The sequence below is a fragment of the Apaloderma vittatum genome, unplaced genomic scaffold (genome assembly GCF_000703405.1).
Source record: "Apaloderma vittatum isolate BGI_N311 unplaced genomic scaffold, ASM70340v1 scaffold10657, whole genome shotgun sequence".
NCBI lineage: Eukaryota > Metazoa > Chordata > Aves > Trogoniformes > Trogonidae > Apaloderma > Apaloderma vittatum.
The window spans coordinates 18,658-37,679 of record NW_009727830.1 but is presented as its reverse complement, the minus strand read 5'-3'; the positions used below and the strand labels follow the sequence as shown (position 1 = coordinate 37,679).

Below are 19,022 nucleotides of genomic sequence, written 5' to 3'. Positions count from 1 at the left end.
GCTTCATGATGCTAAATATTGCTGTAATACTTTCAATGTTACATATACATGAGCAATCAAAACACTACAAGTTAAACATGTTCCACATGGTGGAAGGTGTGCTCTGAAGTGACTTTGGCTATAGCAAGGATCTAAATGGGGCACTGTCTACTTTCTTCAGAAAAAAGCATAGAGGCTGATAAAGAACTGAAAAAGGCACAGCACTATCACTTCACAGGGGTTTTTTTAAGCTCATTGTTTTTATCCTTAAGTTCTAAAACCCTAAATAATTGTCCAAATATACAAAGCTCAGTAAACCACCAGCAACACATACTGCAAATTCAAAACACAGTTTGTTTGCTTGTTTTTAAAATGCAACAGAAGGACAGATGGATCCTTTCCAGTGATCAGAACTTCTCCAAGACAGAGCCCTCCCACAAAGGCTTGCCTGCAAAAAGAGTTGATTTCAAAGCCACTCAGGTAGATTTTTTTTTTTTTTAAAAAAAAATGCCATTGGCTGCAGCTCTTTATTCCCCCCCCCCGCCATGGTACTTCTTACCTTCTTCTCTAACCTTCTGTTAGCTTATCCTTTAGTATTCCGATCCTCCCCCAGAGGTCTCTACAAACCACTGTGGCGCCCTGTGTCAGTTCCAGGTGTGCTGCGACAAAGTCCAGATGTCACTAGCAGAGATCCAGAAGCTTCCCTTAGTGGACAATTAAGAGTTCCTTGGCAGGCTTGGGAAATACTGTTTACTTGCTCGCAGGAGAAAGCGGAGGCTGCCTGAGATGCCTGGTGATCGGAGACTTACCGAGGAGTAGTTCCAGATCAGAAGTTTAACCAGCAATTGGATGCAAAAGTGCAACTTCCCTTTAATTCCACCTCACGCTACTGTTTCAAGAGTGTTACAGCTGCCTTCAGTGCAGACCCAAATCTACCCTGAATTTTGGTGAAAACTATTGCTTTTATTGCCAAGAAGTACAATGCAATGTGCGCTCACTCGCATTCCTTTAAGTGAATGTTGATGAATGCTGACAAACTCCACAATTTTTTCAGAAGGGGCTGTTTCCTTCCTCTAAAATTCACTATTTTTGCTACCTCCTTTGCAAACTAGTTCTTTGTGGGATGAAACTGCACTATCTTTTCTCTAGCCCCTGCCACCAGCAAGAGGAGCTAATGGCCAAACACTTCTTACCCCCTCCTGCTTTTTTTTTTTTTTTACAGTCAGGTGGATTTTTAGATCCCCTGTTAATTCAAGGGTCAAAAAATTACCATGAACTTTGGGGTATTAACAAAAAAAACAACAAAAAAAAATAAAATGACATGCTTCTCTCTCTAACTCTGATGTTGGTCACCCTGTGGTATTAATTCACCAGGACGTAGCCACTGTGCTGGGGATCTACAGTCTCCATCATTTCACAATCAAAGAGTCCAGGCAATTCCGAGAGGGTTAATGTGTCGTAGCTGGACTGGGACTCGTGAGCTGCTGAGCCGCTCTGGCTGTCCGGCGATGCTACACTGCTCTGCTGAGCTGGGTCCATGGAATACCGGCACTGGTCTGGGTAGTCTGACTCCGAAGAGGTGACAACAGGCAATTCACAAGTCTGATATGAATATTTTAAGGACTGTTGTGGCTGCTGCACCTGAACTGGTGGTGACAAGCGTGATGAACTGGTGATCTGGGAGGGTGGCAGTGGATCCAGTGGTACCTTCTGGTATTGACTGAGGAAGGGGTCATATTGCATTTGTTCTGGGGAAGGCTCCATCACGGGGCTCAGAGGCTGCTGCAAGCTGAACTGAGTTGATTGCTGCTGCTGCTGCTCCTCCTGGCATGAAAGTGGCAGTTGACTTGCCCTCGGGTACGAGCTCTCGGCTATCTGCATCTGGTTAAAGTAGGCCTGCAGTTGGGACTGCTTCTGGAGAAAGAGTCGTTTCTGATGCAGCCTGAATGAAGGACATAAACAGCAAATATTTTCACCCTTTGAAGTGTTAAGGCACTAGCATGAGTCCTGTGTGCTAGTCACTCAAACAATTCCAGCAGGGAGTAAAGTATAAAATTGGAAAATTCCTGGGAAGTCTTGTTTATTAAATTTTACAGCAGACCACAATCTTAATTTTTCAGCAAATGTACAAAGACTGAATTTGTAAACTTCCTTTTGATAACCTTTTTAATCGCCTAGTGAACTTTTCCTGGGCAATTAAGTTAACCCCATGCATTGCTTAATTTTGTTTGCTAAGAATAAGATGCATTGTACTTGTATTTTTAAGCCTGCTGTTCACTGCACTGTGGAAGCTGGGGGCTGAAGACTTGAGTATGGCTGCCTACTAACGGAAATGAACAGAGTCCCATTTTCCCCCCGCCCTCTTCTTTTTCTCTGAACTGGACTGCTCCCTATGAACTTCTGTGAAAGTCCACGTTTTTAACTCTACAAACAGTAAGAATTAACATCACAATGCAAAGTTATAGCTACCTTTGACACACTCCTGGGATAGGACAGAATGAAGATCTCCTGCCAGCCAATTCCCACCGTGTACAGAAATAGGAAACTTACTACTGACACAAGCCAAGAGCATTCAGAGAATCAATCTATCGCTTCACAGCTTATTGCTCGATGCACAACTCCTACCCTTAAAGGCGTACACCAAGCTGCTCTCAATACTGTTAGTTAAATTCTTGATCTAGAGTTCTTCAGTTTTCAGGCTGTAAGCCACAAACTAGTTACAGATTGCATGCTTTCTTGAAATCAAGTAGTATTTTTATACACTCTGTTTCTCAGTCTTTTTGTTCTAGACTGCATATAGCTAGGTTATTCTCTTTTCTGTGATTCTTTTGCAAATCTTGGGGGTAATAATTGTCTTTAGTATCTGTCTTGCTTACTTGTTTGATTAGTCTTTATGAGCTCAACATTTGGTAGACAGCCCTTTAAATTGGCAATTAGAATTTTGCGTGCTACAATACGTACAGTTATAAGGATACACTTCAAACCTATTCACTCTTTATGGTCACTTTTTCCAAGGAGTGTCGCTTCTGAACTGATCTTATATGACAAGAAAAAGTGAAATTATTAGGTCATGGAAGTGAGACGGGAAATACCTCAGTGCCTACCTGGCTTCCCAGGAGGCAGAGATGTGTGATCCATGTTCTGACTTACAATAAATACGGCAATATGTAGGCTATGAGCAGTGGATGGTTGGGAGGATGAGGGTGAAATTAAGTATAACAATGTAAATAGTAGAGTAGCTTCCTCCTGTGCTTCTACATGCCCATTAGCACTAAAGGAAACATGCAGGTACTTGCAGTTTGCCTGCACCCTGGCATTGTTAGATGATGAAAGAGCTTTTAGCACAGAAATTTGTAAACATGTGGTGAGACTGGTGTGTCCTTTTGAATTTTGAAGGGAAGCTTTCATTTCTCAAAGTTTTTCTAAACTGACAAAGATTGTTCTAGTTTTTTTTTTATTACTCCTGAGTGTAAGAATAAATAACTCATCTGCAGTGTCTGAAAGCCTCTTACCTGTGCTCTTGCAACTGCTGTTCCAGACTCCGGGGCAATTCTTTGCAGTACAGCTGGCAAGCATTCTGAGCTTTTGATAGGAGAGTGGGCTTCTGCAAGAAAAACAGTGCTGTTATACACTGCATTTGATTTAATGCATTAGTCCAGAAAGCAAATGAAAGACGTTTGGCTAACGTTATGAGAGTGTAACTGCCCAGCTCTATTTCCAGAAGCTGACAATAGAGCGACCACTTCACACCACGGCCACTGCTGCTTGTTGGCTTAGACAAAGAATATCCTTGCATGATACCACAGAACGGCCTAGGCTGGAAGGGACCTTAGAGATCATCTAGTCCCACCTCCCTGTCATGGGCAGGTACCATCCAAATCCATAGAAAGATTTCTTCCCAAGTGGAAGAAATGGAAAAGAAGTCTTTTAAGAACTAAATCTATATGAAAATTGGTTTAAAAAAAGGCAAGGGGAAGAAACAGTAAGCCCCAGGGGGTCAGAAGCAGCTCCTCAGATGCTGATGTGTAAGCTTTATGGGGTGCAACACAGATACTCAGTATTCACTAGCAGTCACTACAAATTGCTTTAGTAACACTATACAGTAGCAGATGGAGAAGAAAACCAGCAGTACTATAGTACACTTTTGGTGGAATTAGTGTCAGTTTCTGACAAAAGCAAGCATACAGCATAATTTCAAATTCAGCCGTTCTCTGCTAATTTAGTCTTTGACTGATTTTCCTGAGTAAGAAGATCTAAAAGGCTGCGTAGTAACGGCAGCCAGTTTAATTCAGTGGAGGGAGGTGTGGTACCTGGAGCCTGTGTGGCAAGTACTGTGTTTCTAAGCTCTGCCGTCTGGATAATAACGGGGGATGTGCACCATTAGGGAAAGCAGGTGCAGCTTCCTGCTGCTGCTGAGATGCTTCCTCCTGCAGAAAGAAGAGGAACAAGTTTCATCCCCACAAAGACTTTTCTGCCTCAACCCTTTCTTTAAGAATTTCTCCTGGTAGAGGTTTCACAGTGGCTGGTGTCACTCACCACTTGTGCTGCATGGTGAGGAGCCGAAATTTCAAAGCTTTGAACTATCTGTGCTGCCAAATGGCAGGGGCTTAAGATGATATATATATTATATATGTATCCTCTGAAATAATAAATGTATGGAGTTAGAAAATGATCCAAACTCTGAAAATGCTTTTGTGCAGCTCTGCTTTCACAGCTTTGAAACAAGCTGTCAGTAGTGGTGGAAAGGACAGGCATGGAGTAGGCATCTCTGGCAAGCTGGAGAGTGCTGAAATGGGAGTCAGTTCTTGTCAAGAGAATTCCATGTGCCCTGTAGTGTGTTTACATCAAGTGAAAGATTCTTGTGAAAACAATTTTGTGGTTATCAGAACTGAAGTTTTCCAGCAGTCAGAAAGTAATAGCTGGAGCCTGAAGAATAGCAGGCTTCTTCTGCATCATCAGGTGCTTACAGTGCACTTCTTACGCATTTCATTCCTGGTGTTGGTCAGAAAGTTATTATTCCTTTTTGCTGCGACCTGTTCTGTTTGAAACAAGTAACCAGGGAGCTGGTAGAAGCTATTTAGAATTTGACTACCCAGATCAGACCAACTGTTATCCCTCAGCTCGTGCGCTTCTTACAGTTACACCAGACCCACTCCAACAGGGAAAGATGTTATTGAGCTTTGTTAAATCTAGAACATCCTTCAGATTAAAAGCCATAATAAATGTTGGATTTGGAAGGCTGATGAGGCTATCTCACTAACACCACGAGGATGGTAAAGGCTGGCTTGGAAATGCCCTTTCTCTATTCTACAGAAGATGGAAAGAAGAGGGAACTTTATCTCTAGATTAGCTCTTCTTGAGTCTCCGGAGCACCTTATCCTCTCCTTATGTGTCCCAAGGCATTAATACCTGAAAGATGGAGCTTCCTTTCTGATTTAAGTACCTGCGGAGGACTGTTGATGAGGTCCTGCAACTGGGTGGCAGTTGATGTCAGAGCAGGTTCTTCTGATCCCATCTGTTCATACAGCAGTTGGACTTTGTTCAGTTCCAGGATTCCTTTGGTTCGTGCCAGATTCTGGAGGTGCTGTCTAAATGCTACAATTCCTGGGCAAGAGTTGAACAAAAGCCATGTCAGAAAATCAGGTAATCTGTGTCCGGTTAGCAGAGCAAAAGTGAGAGAAGCTGAGTAACAACCAAGTCACAAAGGGGCTTGGTTATAATTACCTTGTGTGAGGGATGTGTCAGAAGCTCTGCGCCCCTCGCGGAAACTCACAGGAGAGCGGTTGTGGGTCTCCCGTTTTTGGGAAGCAAGTACCTGCATGGCTGGATTGGCAGGTCTCAGACCTACGAAAGCTGTTGTCATTCTGGGTGCTTGTTGGCTAGTTAGCACCATTTCTTTCAAGGAAGGGGTGTCTTCCAGGAATTTCATATCTCTCTGAATGGATCCCATGTCACACTCTGAATTAATGCTGCCCAGAGATGAATTTTCATCCAGCGAGTAGACCTTCCCTGTGACAAAACCAGACAGCCAGAATAAAAGGAAAGTGCAGCAGTAATTTAGCAAAGCAAAGGCAGTGCCACAGGCTCAAGCTATTCTGGCCAACAGTGACTCTCTTAAACGAGAAACAAACAAAAAATAAAAATCAAATGTCAGAATGCACTGTAATTTAGCACTTCATTACCGGAATGGAGAGTTGCTACTGTTTTTTTACATTATCACAGTGATAAAACACTAGTTTATCTAGAGAGCGTTCAGTGTTGGGTGTTTTTCTCTGTAGCTAATCTTGGCAAGACTGTAGCATGAGCTTGGTCATCTTGCTGGTTTTGAATACCTGAGAATCTAGAGGTCTTTGTTTCTCCACTGTCCTCCTCTGCCAGCATATCTTTAGGGGATGAATGACACGAGGCCATTTAAATAGGTGAAAAAGGACTAGCCAGCTTGCCAGACTTCACCAGTCGCTGCTGGGGTTCTACATGACTGTAGCCAGCTATATATTTGCTGCTTTAGTTTTACACTGTGTACAGCAGACTTTAGGTGTTTTGTTTTTTTTTCCTCCCTTTGGCCTTTTTAGCAAATGCTAAGTAAACAAAACCAAGAAACTATCTTGTGCCTGTCACTCTTAAACCTATTCTTCTCATCCTGGGCTTATTAGACTGAGTGCTGGCAGCAGAAAACAAGCTTTGAGATGCCCACGCTAACTTCAGTACCTGTGCTGGGCATCATCACCAGTTGGTTGGTCACTTCTGCAAGAGTGTGACGTCGCTTCCCACAGCGAGCTGCTTGGAGGGCTGCGAATGCCTGAGCAGGGTCATCTTCTGACTCGCCTTCTGTCTCTATTCCTTCGTCAATAGAAGTTTCCATCATGCTGGTAGGCAGAGACTGGCATCCTTTCCTAATCACCACAGGTGGTACAGGATCTAGCAGGCAGCTGTTTACCTAAAGGGCACAAGGAGGAGATGCAGTAGGAGAGAACACCAGAAGTTTCAGGAGCATAACAACATACTTCATAAATGTAATGCTTTTAAGCTATTTCCCCACCCTCACAAAATCGCTAACTGCTAACTTCTGCGTATTTGCTACCCTGCAGAGTATTGTCACAGACCTCAAAGTTGCAGGGCAAAACGGATCAGCCTCCCTTCAGATACTGAGGGTGCAACCATACATTTGTAAGGCTGTGGAGCTGTCACGCCCCATTAGCTGAGCTCAGCTAGGTCTGTTAACTGTGGAGGTGTGCAAAGCCTGTACAAAGTCTTTCAGTCTGATTAGAGGAAACAAAACTCATTAGATGGAGCTGCAATTTTACCCTGTCTCTAGTAAGGTTTTGCAGACAGTCCTAGTTACAGAAATGACCTAGCTGAGAACTGCAACAACTCATTTGGGATGCTTACACTTTTTGACAGTCAGAAGGTCTTGCTGGCTATTTAGTATTAAGCAAAAAATTAACAAAAATATAAATCTCTATGTCATTATTTCACAATCCAGCCAAGAGAGTTTTAAATGCGTGACATATTTTAATTACTTTAGCTGACAATGGAAGCTTATGGTTTCCTTTATGCTGACAATGGAAGCTTATGGTTAAGATTGCTTTATGCCTTCCTGTTTTCATTTGCCAGAATATTTGGATGAGTAGCTGAAGTAGGTTACTCTAGATGCTCAGCAGTGAACCCTTTGTATTAGCAGCTGTGTATGAGGAGTCTTTGGTGCTCTTAAAAATATATTTGACAAGAAGAAAAAAAAAAAACCAACCACTTCTGTAGGTTGAGTTTTCTTTTACTAATGACAGTGCGGTAAGACTGGAGTGTAAGCAAAGAACACTGCAGATTATTGATGAAAAAACCTAACAGAGCAGTTACAAGTTATATGCAAGAGAGATGTAGAAAAAGAATCTGCAATACCTAGAACTCTGATGCTCAGAGAATATTTAGGGACAGTGTGTTTTGCCCAGCTAGTACAAGAAATATTGTGTAATTGAGTGTTTAGATCCTAAAGGTCTGCATTTGACCTGCCCAGGAGTAAGAACGTGGGGCAGACGAGAGTGTTGTGGACAGCACATGCTTAACAGCAAGTGCCTGGGAGCAGGTTGTGAACATTGGGTCCTTGAGAAAAAAGCGACTGAGAGCAGAGGCAGCAGCAGGGTTCTCCTGCTCAGCTACCTGCAAGCGCAAAGACACAGGAAGTGCACCAAGGGACATTAATTTGGATTAGCAAATGCTCTGGCTCTGACTCCACCATGCTTTGTGCTAGAATGATGAACTCTACCCTGTCAAAAGGAACTGCTCTTCCATTAATTACTGAAGAGCTACAGCTACTACCCCTCGCTGTGCTTTTACAAAACAGTACCGCGATTTTTAAGCTGTACCTTTGGTGTCTCAACTCTTTCTTCCTCCATAAACGCTGTCTCTCCCTGGCAGCTGGATGGAGGGAATGAAAAGGCTTCTGCTCCTGAAGCTGAGGGAAGGCGTGGAGACTGCAACAACCTTGCATTTTGTGAATGCAGGTTTACTGAGGGTACCACGGCTTGTGCCTAAGATAAGATTTTAAGAGCTCCAAAATCAGAACAATTTTAGGTAAAGCACACCATACAAGACCACAAACTAAAAACACACCATACAAGACCACAAACTAAAAATAAAAGATACCTGGCTCATTTCCAAAGCATAAGATTTATTTCCTCCTTCTTGATGAATTACATTTTTAGTCTTTAGACTAAAAAAAACCCCAAAACACTAGCACCCCCAAACACACAAGTGACCAGGAAACCCCGAACGTCATTAAGCTGCTCCTTACTGAAGCTGAGCACTTGGTAGCAGTAAAGACAGTGTTGGGGACCCTTTGGTGCCCTCCAGCCTCTGACACGCTGGAATTCCTTTTCACACCCAGTAAAACCCCCTTAATATTACTGAGGCATAGGGCTAGTTTCAACGACTTTTCTAACATGCACTGATTCCTCTAGGAAAAAGCATGGGAAAGAATAGAGCAGGCTGGATCTGACAGAAGATATTTTAACCGGAGGAGCGCTGTTAGAGGGACATGTGTGCCTAAGGGAAGGCGAGCACGGCTCAATTAGATGAACAGTGGTTTTTCCACTGTGTCTTAAGCTTCATTTCCTGAAGGGCAGTATCCATAGGGCTTGCCTGTCCGAGAGGAAACAAGCAGCCTCATACAGGAGCCTGTGGTGCCACCATGTGTGAAAATAAATTATCTTGTTACTCAGGATACCTGCAAGATTGCTTGCAGCCCTGAGAAATAAGTGGTAATATGGCTATGAAATACAGGAATTTAGTACAGCAGTGAACTACCTTCTAGGAGGCTTTTTTCTTCCTCCTTGTTCATCTATCTCCACCTGATTTTAATACACATTATAATTAATAATCTACTTTGGAACACTGTGTCTGTCATTAGAAGTGCTATGTAAGAAAATAGCTGGGTTTGATCTTTGTCAGCCATATTGTTCCTGGACCTATTTTTTAATAGCTGAAGCTGTTTGGCTTTCATTTTGACATGATCCAAAACCAAGTAACGTCTTGCTGCCTCAAGTGAAAAAGGAGCAGCGTGGTTGGGATTTCTCTGTGAAGTGGAAGTCTGGGCACTTGTTTCAGACAGCAGCAATACACTATCTACAAGGTTGTGGACTCAAAAGAATATTTACTTGAGACCGTGATAAATCTGTCATCTTAGGCCAAGTCTTTCATGTTCCCGGTTATGTATTAATAGAAATCAAAAGCTGTACAACGTGTGTGTATCTTAATGAAACAAAAGAACTTTAAAAAAAAAAAGCTGAGAATTATTGGAATAAGACATGATAAACTATACGTGACCTTTCTTTCTGAAGAAAATTACTAGCGAAGAAGCAGACAAGAGCCTTAGAGTATCAGGTACTTAGGATACCACAATAAATTGGCATCTTATCCTGATAGGTTGATCCTAGTATTTTCTTTTGGGTACCTCTTTACTATTCTTTGCCATGCTTCATTTCAGGGGAGACAGAAAGCATGTCTAGAAAACAGCAGGGAAGAATGTAATTTTATTTTCAACAGGTCCCTCTAGAGTGACTGTGTTTATAACACCAAGTAAAGCCTGCATGCTCTTAGCCCCCATGCTAGAACAGCTCTCCATAAATCCAACAGCCTGTTTGTCAATCACATTAAAGATACTCCAAGCGTTGTAGTCTCCAGAAATAGTATTTTTCTAACATTTTAAACCATGACTTCCCAGCAAAAGGTTTGAAATTCTCAAAAATGGAAGGGTTCCAATTAGAAGCACAAACACAGTAGTTTCCCTTTTACTGAGAAAGCAAGGAATGTTTTGCACAGCCTTAAGCCTGCCTCTTCTAGGAATGAGACCTTACCTTGGCGACTGTCTGCTCAGCGATGGTGCTTGGCCGCCGCTGACGAGCATCAAGTCTCTGTTCCACAGGGAAACTACTCCGATGTGATTTGAGTCTTTCCACTAACAAGTAATAGATAGCAGCAAAGTGGTTATAACTCTTGTTCTGCAGAGACTGAAAAAGAGAAGCACAGAAGTGTGGGTGTAGCCAAATATGCATTATCTTTTATGTACTGTAAAACCAGGAAGAAAGAATTGCCATCGGTGGGGGGGAGAGATATATGTAAAAACATTAAATTAAGAGCAGGGGGGTAGACAAACGTTCTGAATTGAGAAAGTTATAAACCCGAGTGCCAGGCAAAGAAAAACATCAACCTTAGTTTAGATCCTGTCTGTGACCGAGATATCAGTAGGACAGGCAGGACAGCGTGTTTAAAATGTTTGTCCTTGCTAGGGTCTGACCAGGTAAAATAAATCACCAGGTTTTTTGGGAGTTGGTTTTTTGATCCTTAACTGGTGAAGTGAATGCTGCAAGCAATTCAGGTAGTAAGTTCTAGGTATAAAAACAAACCAGGAGACCTTCTCCTCAGTGACAAATATCTCTTTGAGTCTCTTTTACCTCGATAGTTTTCTGCTGGTCAATTCCGAGGCTGTGCATGAGCCGTAAAACCTGCTCATTATACTCTCCAATGGAAGGCTCGTTCTCTTCTCCTGGTGGATAAAGAATAGGTCTCTGTGCAGGGACTTCTATAAGCATCCACTTGTGCTCCTTAATCTGAGCAATAGTTAACCGTTTGGATGGGTCTAGGACCAGCATTCTTCTAATCAGATGTTCACACTCTGTTGAGAAAAAAAAAAATTTACTAATCTGCTAAACTACCAACGCAAAGCATGCCAACAGGCAGCTTCCTTATTTCTGCCTCACTTCTGTGCTACATCTATTTCCCAAAGGCTAAAACAGTATCTCACAACAAGATTCAAAGTCACACTAAGAAGTACAAAACCTTCAAATGCATGGTATGGCCAACAGTGCCATTCCTTCTACACAGCTGCCCTACGAGGGTAATTCAGGAATACTTAATACCTCTTTGAAGCTGCTTATGCTGTTCTAAGTGCAGGACTAAATAGCATCCTTCTCCAGCACAGTTTGAAAAAGCTTGTCCAGACTCAGGAAAGAAGGGATTGGTAAAACACCAAGGATCAATGTCTGGATTTTTTATTTCCACCATAGTGGTCACAAAAATAAAGGTAAAAATAACATCTCTGTAGCCGTGAATAGTAGCCAGTGGGTCTGCAGGTTTATCTGATTTAATTCCAGGACCAGAGCACAATCAGTATGTGCCCAAATAATTCTGACCACACCAAATCACTGCTGCTTTCTGACTATACATGCTGGACAGCATTAAAACCAACACATTTTTCTTCAGATCTCAGTTGTATTTTGGAAAATGAGGGCATGAGAGATGAATGGGCAGTTTGTTTATGTCAGGAAGTCTGGGTAAGTTCATTTAAAGGAGCTTAGCAATCCTGTATGCATTTCTAACCAACCATAATATGACTACGGTACAGTTGTAAAGAGTCAGCCCATTCAGGTAGCTGTGACAAATAGTTTGGATTTCTGGCCGTTTATTCCTGTTTCTCTCTCTTGTTTTCACAGCTTTCCTAAGAGGCACACCCTGCGCCACTCCCTGAAGCATCATGTGGTCAGCAAGGGTAACAGCCAACAGCCTGCAAAGAGCCAACCTCCACTGCAGACACAGCAAGGACTGCAGCTCACCCAGAGGTACCAGGACCCAGCTTGCATACGCATGTCAGCACGTCACCGAAACAAAACCGTACAGGTCAGTGCTGGCCGTAAAAAGCGCCCAGGAAGCTGAGGGGTGGCTGTGGTGATGTAATGGCTCTGCTAAAAGGAACCAAGTGTGCTACAGCTACGCTGTAGTGGCTCTTTTCAGAGGTGGGGCACAAGAGTACATGCTATTAGGAGGAAAAAGGGGAAGACCACAACATTTTACACCACATAATTCTGAAAAACAGAGCTGAAAACGTATTTTTATTTCTCTCTCCCTCTTTTTTTTAACAGTATGTCGAGGGAGGATTTGATTCAGGAAGGTCGTTTTGAAGTAATATTGTTCAGAGAGCCTGTAATACAGGAAAGCTGAAGGACACCCTGTGTAAAAATGGCCTCACTTGATCTTGTCTGAACAGGCATAAGGGAGAGTGAAACTCAACAGATGGGGAAATTAAAGTGACAGAGAGAGATCTCGGTCTCATGTGAGAGTGTCCAATACGTGACAATGAGAACAGATTGTTACCTTCTGACATAAAATAAGGGATCCTGAATCTTCCTTCAAGAACTCGCTGCCTCAGTATGGGAAGCGTTGGTCCATCAAAAGGTAATGCCCCACAGACCAAAACATACAGAACTACACCCATGCTCTGTAAGAAAGATAATATTATTTCATTTTTCTTAAATCTAGCTAGCTACATATATATGTGTATGTATATAGAGATACATGCATACACACAAGTATATGCATCTAAAAGCACAGTTTGTATTTGTTAATGCAATTAGCTTAATTTAGCAGCTGAAAGGTGACTTTCCATGACCTGCGCTGTTGCTGTGCTCTGTGGAGTATTATCACCGCAAACCTGATGCCAGAGCAGAGACTGCCAAATTGCACTGCCTTTGGTTGCTTTAGGATGTGAATCTGTTATTGTAAATACCAGAATATGAAAATTAAAAATAATTAAATCCCCAAGAACCCCAAACAAAACCAAATTAGGAATGAAAAGCCGTCTCTGACAATGCATGAAGGGTGCCCAGTTGATCTTCCTTTTCCATTGCATAAGAACGTGGATTGTGCTCTCTATCCTCTTCATTAGAGCAGTACACATGCAGACACACAAAGACATGCAGCTGCCGCAGTACAAATCTTTGTGGCACAAATGTGCTTGGTTCCAGCTCAAAGAGCAAAGCAGTCATCTCTCCTGTGTTGTGGTGGCTCAGGATCCCTTCAACCTCATCAGGAACCTAGAGCCTTACAAGTCCAATTCCCACTTCACACAAAAGATACTAAATGCACTTGGAAAAAGCAAAGTTCATGCATTCAGTTGAGAGCTTTTGGAGGAGCTACAGTTTTTCCTCTCGTGGGCTAACATACACCTGTGGTGTACATGTAATAGCTGACTTCATCTCCATTCAATGTTAAGAGGCATTTTATGACACTCAAGAAATAAAGCTGAAGAGGAACAGCTTGTCTGCAGCTTAAGAAAAATCAAATATGGTTCCTTTGCTCTAGTTTCCTAAAAGTTGACCTGAATCCAGTTAAAAAAAAAGAATGATACCCAGATATCCAGCTGGGGTCCCTCGTATTGCTGTCCTTCAAAGACTTCTGGGGCTGCATATGGCGGGCTTCCACACCATGTCATCAGAGGCTCACCACTCTTATAGAAGTTTCCAAATCCAAAATCTGTTAAGAAATTAAGGGGAAAGTCACTCCAACCTCCAGCTGCATGACAAAGAATACTTATGTGCACAGACTAGGCCCAATAGCTCATTCTCCTTTCTGGAAGACTCTGTCACAAATAAGTACTCCCCTGAAAATATTTATTTGGATGATGAATGTCTTACGCTGCTGTTTTCATGAGAACCAAACAAGTACTAAAATACTTTGCAAAATTCCACAACCTGTAGGAGTTTTGAGTAAACTTTTCGCAGTTTGCTATATCTAAGTTTATAAACAAGCTATCGCTGAAATTCAACAAATTGCCAATCATCCACAATCATGCACACATGTGAGCCTCTTTACTTGCCAAGAGATATCTGAGATTCAGTACTGGATCTGAATTTCCCAAGTTCTCTTTAGGTGCTCTCTAGCCTTTAATGCACAAATTTTGACAACACAGCGTCAACTTCAGAGATGGAAGGAAGGAACTCTGCCAAAAGCAACAAGCATGAGAAAACACAAAGCCTTTTGCTAGGAAGGAAACTCTGCTGCTGGGCTTGTCTACAGCTCTTTAAATCTACAGCTGAAATTTACCATTCCACAACTAAGCAGGTCTTTTAAATGTTTCTTTTTTATGGCTTAATATGGGACTAGACGTGGGTCCCATGGGACTTCAAGTATTAGACACCATCGGTAATAATGCAATACTGAAAAGCAAAGTGACAGCAACCATTACATAGAGACATGAAATCAGATAGAGCCTGATGTAATTTCTTTTTTAACTTGCCCTGTTGCTGGTCTGCCAGATGCATTTTTTTCTTCGTAGAACAATAGAGCAAACAACATTACAATTGAGGAAGTTGGCTTAATGACTAAACTGAAACTGATTCTTTTCAAAATGCAGAATTCAGGTGGCTGCTACCACTCCCTGGCGCTCCAATCCAGAGCTCTCGTCTTCCACTCCTCTTAGCAGTGTCTCTGGAACTCTTTGCAAGCCAGATCTTCATATATCCTGCCATCACGCTTGCTCCCGTTGCTTAGTTCATACCTTATTTGCTTTAGCATTCTTTTCTCTTCCAGCCAGGATCCTAATAGTCCCTCCTACATCTACTGCAGATACTCTGGCTGAATACATTCCTTCCACAACACTTAATACACAAAGCTCTTGCTCACCAGGCTTTTACTAAAAGCCACTGGAGCATGGTGTTCGAATACACCTGTCCACACTATGAATCAAAATACTTGCTCCATGAAAGTGGAGTTTTCTCATGGAATTCACTGAAGCCAACATTTCTCGCTGTTGCTCCCAGCATTGCTGCTCTGTACTGCTTAGTCCTCTATTCCACTTGCACTGCGGTCAACCCTGTATGTTCTGTGAGACAACAAATCCTGTTAATACTGCAGCAAAGAAGGAGTAGTTCTCATGATGACAGATCTGATAACAGGAACATTTGGATTTAAGGCTTTCAGGCAAACTGGCTTCAATTCACTAACAGGTCAGCTCTGTCTCCAGAGGAAATCCAAAATGGAGCATTTGGCAAATAAATGTCATGCAAAGACTGTCAAGCACAGCAACACTGTTTATGTTCCTCTACTGTGTGAACAACGATTTACCTGCTCCTTGCTGCTTTTTCCACACTGGAGCAAACTATGCATTAAAAGGTTACAGAAGGTGTTCCTTTTTATAAAGTGATAATGCTTTCACCCTTGTGAAAAGGCCCCTGCAGAGCAATCCTGCATGCTGGTGTGACTAGAGCAATCCTGTGAAAGTCAACAGTGTTGATAAACAGTAATCAGGCTGTTGATTTAGAACTATCAAGCACTGAATACCTCAGAGCTGTGTTAATGTAATGCAGCCCTGATGAGCAGATAGCAAAGCTGATAAACGCTGTGGTTAGCAGACACCATACAGGCACTGCTGGTACCACTTCATTTACTTCTGTTTGTAAGGGCTCTCTCTCACCCTACATCATGAGCTATAAACTCAGGAGAGAACCCTCAGAATCAAAGCAATACAGAGATACTGAACAACTTACCAAGCTCAGATAACTTTAACCTGGAGTTGTTTGACAGCAGCAGTATGGGAATTGTATTGGACTACTTCCAGGGAGCCGAACAGTGAGGTATTTGGTTCCTTTCCTAACAGAAGGATAAAAGGCTCCAGCAGTTCTTTTAATAAAACCCTCCTGCAACATACATCAAAAATGAACATAGGTAGAAGGAGCAGTTTGGGAACACCAGAACTGAAGAAGCTTTTAGAGCATTTTATCCTTCTGTCTTCCAAGATTTTCCCTGGCATGGAATAAGCTATAGAATCATAGGCTAACAATAACAGCAACATGTCAAAGTCAGCAGAAATTTGGCAGACCGATTCCTCTGCAACAAAAAATTCTGGGAAGATTCAGATCCTTAACACTCTGTGATAAGATCAACTTAAAGTAATTCAATCCATACAGCTCTTCAGTGTCACTGACAGTTGTAGGATTAATTCTTGTCACTTCTAATCTCAAACTAGCCATACCCATTATCTGCATTCACACAAAGATGGAATAGATACATCTCTTTTATCCTCTTATATGTATTTTTTTTCCCCCTCCCCAAAATGCTTTTGTTCTGAACAAGTATATCTCTGTTCTAGGAAAGCTGATTTGGTCATTAAAAAGTCTTCTCATCTTCTCTTCCAGACTTGAACTACCAGGCTTATCTGACATGAGTTTTGCTGAAGTGATCCGAGTGAAGTGCAGCCCATGGTTTTACTTTGGAAGAAACGATTAATGAGAATCTACTGAAGAAATATAATGATCAGAGCCTTTGGACTTAAGCAAACTGCTGGTAAGTGGGCTCCGGGACATAAATAATTAAAACTGCTCTATTTCATGATTTATCGTAACAGATTTCATTTACAAATCGTATTCTAGGGCAGCAAAGTAGTATTTGATGGACTGATTACTTTAAAAATCTGACTAGATCACACATGAGGACTTTTGAAAAGATAAATTTTAGTTCAAGTACAAATGATTGAGATTGCTGGAAACAGTTATTAAATCAGTGTACAATCATTCCATCTCCATAGAAATTCATGTATCTGTGTGCTGACTGCTGCTGCTGAGCTGTCAGTTTTGTGATGACGTGAGTGTTACCCCTCATGTATTTTTTGCAATGTCAACAATCAGGCTGGAAACTTAAAAAGACAGACCAATATCTAAGCTTCATTCTACCCTTTTAACCAAATGTCCCTAAATTAATACTGTATTCCAGATAAGTAACATACTTTGTTAGCAGAGAACATCTTACACTACTGTAAGTATCTGGTACAGGTAGAACCCCCAAGAGGTTAAATCTCCAGTATCAGTCCAAGGTCACTGTATTAACTCATAGTTAGAAAATCAGATACCCAGTCAGAGAGCAGTGAACTTTTGGGACTTGTCCATGATCAAAGAGCCCCGCTGCCTATCAGTAAGAAGGCTACAACGCGAGAAAGACTTATTTGAAGGTCAGACTACACGCACGATCCATGCAACCGTCATGCTCTGCAAGCACACTGCAGGCCCGACAGTCGCATGAAAGGTTAAGCAATGGCATCCTAGCACGTCACCAGGCTCTGGGAGTGCAAACAGCCAAGGTCAGCTCAGATTCCAGATCTACAAAGGAAACACCGAGTATAACATTCATGCTATCCTTCCTTTTACATCCCTCTTCAGTTCTGAAAAAAAAAATAAATAATGCAAATTCAGCTGTAATAATAGAGGAGGAAACAACCAAATCTTCTACCAAAATATCCCCCAATCGCTCTATGTCACCTGCCTTTTTCCCATCACAGCTAGACTTTTGTTATGAATTTATTCTCTTTGAGGAGACTTTTCTTCACACATAATTAGCTTGGCCACCTTGACAATACTTCAGGAGACATGAAGCAATTTCTTCTCTCAGAAGCATTTTGCCATCTGTGTAGGTGTCATTAAATCTGATGTCTCCATTCACATATCGTCAATTTGTTAGATTTTCAACATCCTCTTAGTACTGCAGATAAATAGCAATCTTGATCTCTGAACTGCAGCTCCTACTCAGGTGCCACCCCCATAAATCTTGGTATCAGATTCCCAGGTACGTGTACACGTACTTGTAAGCACAGCTAGAGGAAGCATGACCTGCTTGGAAATACACAAGATTGCAATTCCCAAGAAAGGGAAAGTCTTTGCCTACCCAGACTGGATTCAAAGTTAGCTATTTGGTGAGTGTGAACACATGGAAGCCCCCTTCAAAAAGAAACATGAACAAATCTGACCAGCAGAAGACAGAACAGAGCCTTTAATTATATCAATATAAGAGAAGCCGCTTGCATCTTCAAATGACGCTAAATCATTCCTTAAGAACTCAAGAATTAATAGCATCTATGACAGCCATTTCAAAGAAGTAGTTCAGGATTTAGATAGGATACTGGATACTTGGTCCATTGGGCTTCCTCAGTTTTTAGTTATTGCACTGTCAGTTTAGCTGCCCCACTTTTTGGAGTGTGAGAATGGCCAGGATTCAATTAAGCAAAAGACATCACTAGTGTCTCATTCTCTTTCTTCCTCCCTCCACCTTGTTTTACTTTGCAACTGCTGATTTACCGTAATCGTTCTGGATCAAAGGTAATAGTTTTTAATCTAAGAACACTGTTAAGATTTCTCATTGCAGAGAAGTGGATTTTAAGAACATCACTGATGTTTAAGGGAAAAATATGCCAGCCACAGAATGCTAAAAGGACTGAGGTTTTTTTCCTCCTCATTACCAGAGGACTGAGATTATATAGTGGAATGATCTTCTTAAAATTTGCCTGAATCTGCATGTTAAAAAAATGCCATCATTTACAGCATTGTCTTCAGTTGAATAAACTGTTTGTGCAATCTGCAAATATTGGCTCTCAACATTTGTGGTATTTTGTTTCTCAACCTGTAGATTATTCTTTAGGATAATCCTGAATTTAGAAGGTATGATCTTTTGAACATGCAACATTTAAATGGCATCAGTATTCCTGTTAAAAATGGAAACAGACTAAGATTTCAGACCCGTTAGCAATTTGAGAAATGGAAGCTCCCTGCTGGAGCCGCTGCAACTTCTGCTGTGCATCTAAGCAATGAGGCAGTCTCTAAATTGTACCTCTAAAAATCCTTTACAAGGGACGCTATAATTAATCCGTTCTTCTAAAATTACCAACAGAATTCAATCTGCCTGGCTTCATACAGCCCTACGGATCTTTTGTTATAACAGTGATATGAGCAAAG

General features: G+C 41.7%; 1 protein-coding gene across 1 annotated transcript in view; it reads right to left on the bottom strand.

Moving 5' to 3' along the window:
* Positions 1 to 1,341: 1,341 nt before the first annotated feature.
* The window catches only part of SIK2 (salt-inducible kinase 2), a gene marked incomplete at its 5' end in the record, with an annotated part of 29,401 nt that continues 11,720 nt past the window's right edge, over positions 1,342 to 19,022 (bottom strand). Inside the window, 11 exons of the mRNA XM_009873830.1 lie at positions 1,342 to 1,921; positions 3,492 to 3,583; positions 4,290 to 4,406; positions 5,423 to 5,583; positions 5,704 to 5,988; positions 6,688 to 6,916; positions 8,340 to 8,504; positions 10,329 to 10,481; positions 10,926 to 11,146; positions 12,622 to 12,745; positions 13,655 to 13,779. Coding sequence (XP_009872132.1) covers positions 1,342 to 1,921; positions 3,492 to 3,583; positions 4,290 to 4,406; positions 5,423 to 5,583; positions 5,704 to 5,988; positions 6,688 to 6,916; positions 8,340 to 8,504; positions 10,329 to 10,481; positions 10,926 to 11,146; positions 12,622 to 12,745; positions 13,655 to 13,779 — 2,252 coding nt within the window. The remainder of the gene's footprint in view (positions 1,922 to 3,491; positions 3,584 to 4,289; positions 4,407 to 5,422; positions 5,584 to 5,703; positions 5,989 to 6,687; positions 6,917 to 8,339; positions 8,505 to 10,328; positions 10,482 to 10,925; positions 11,147 to 12,621; positions 12,746 to 13,654; positions 13,780 to 19,022) is intronic.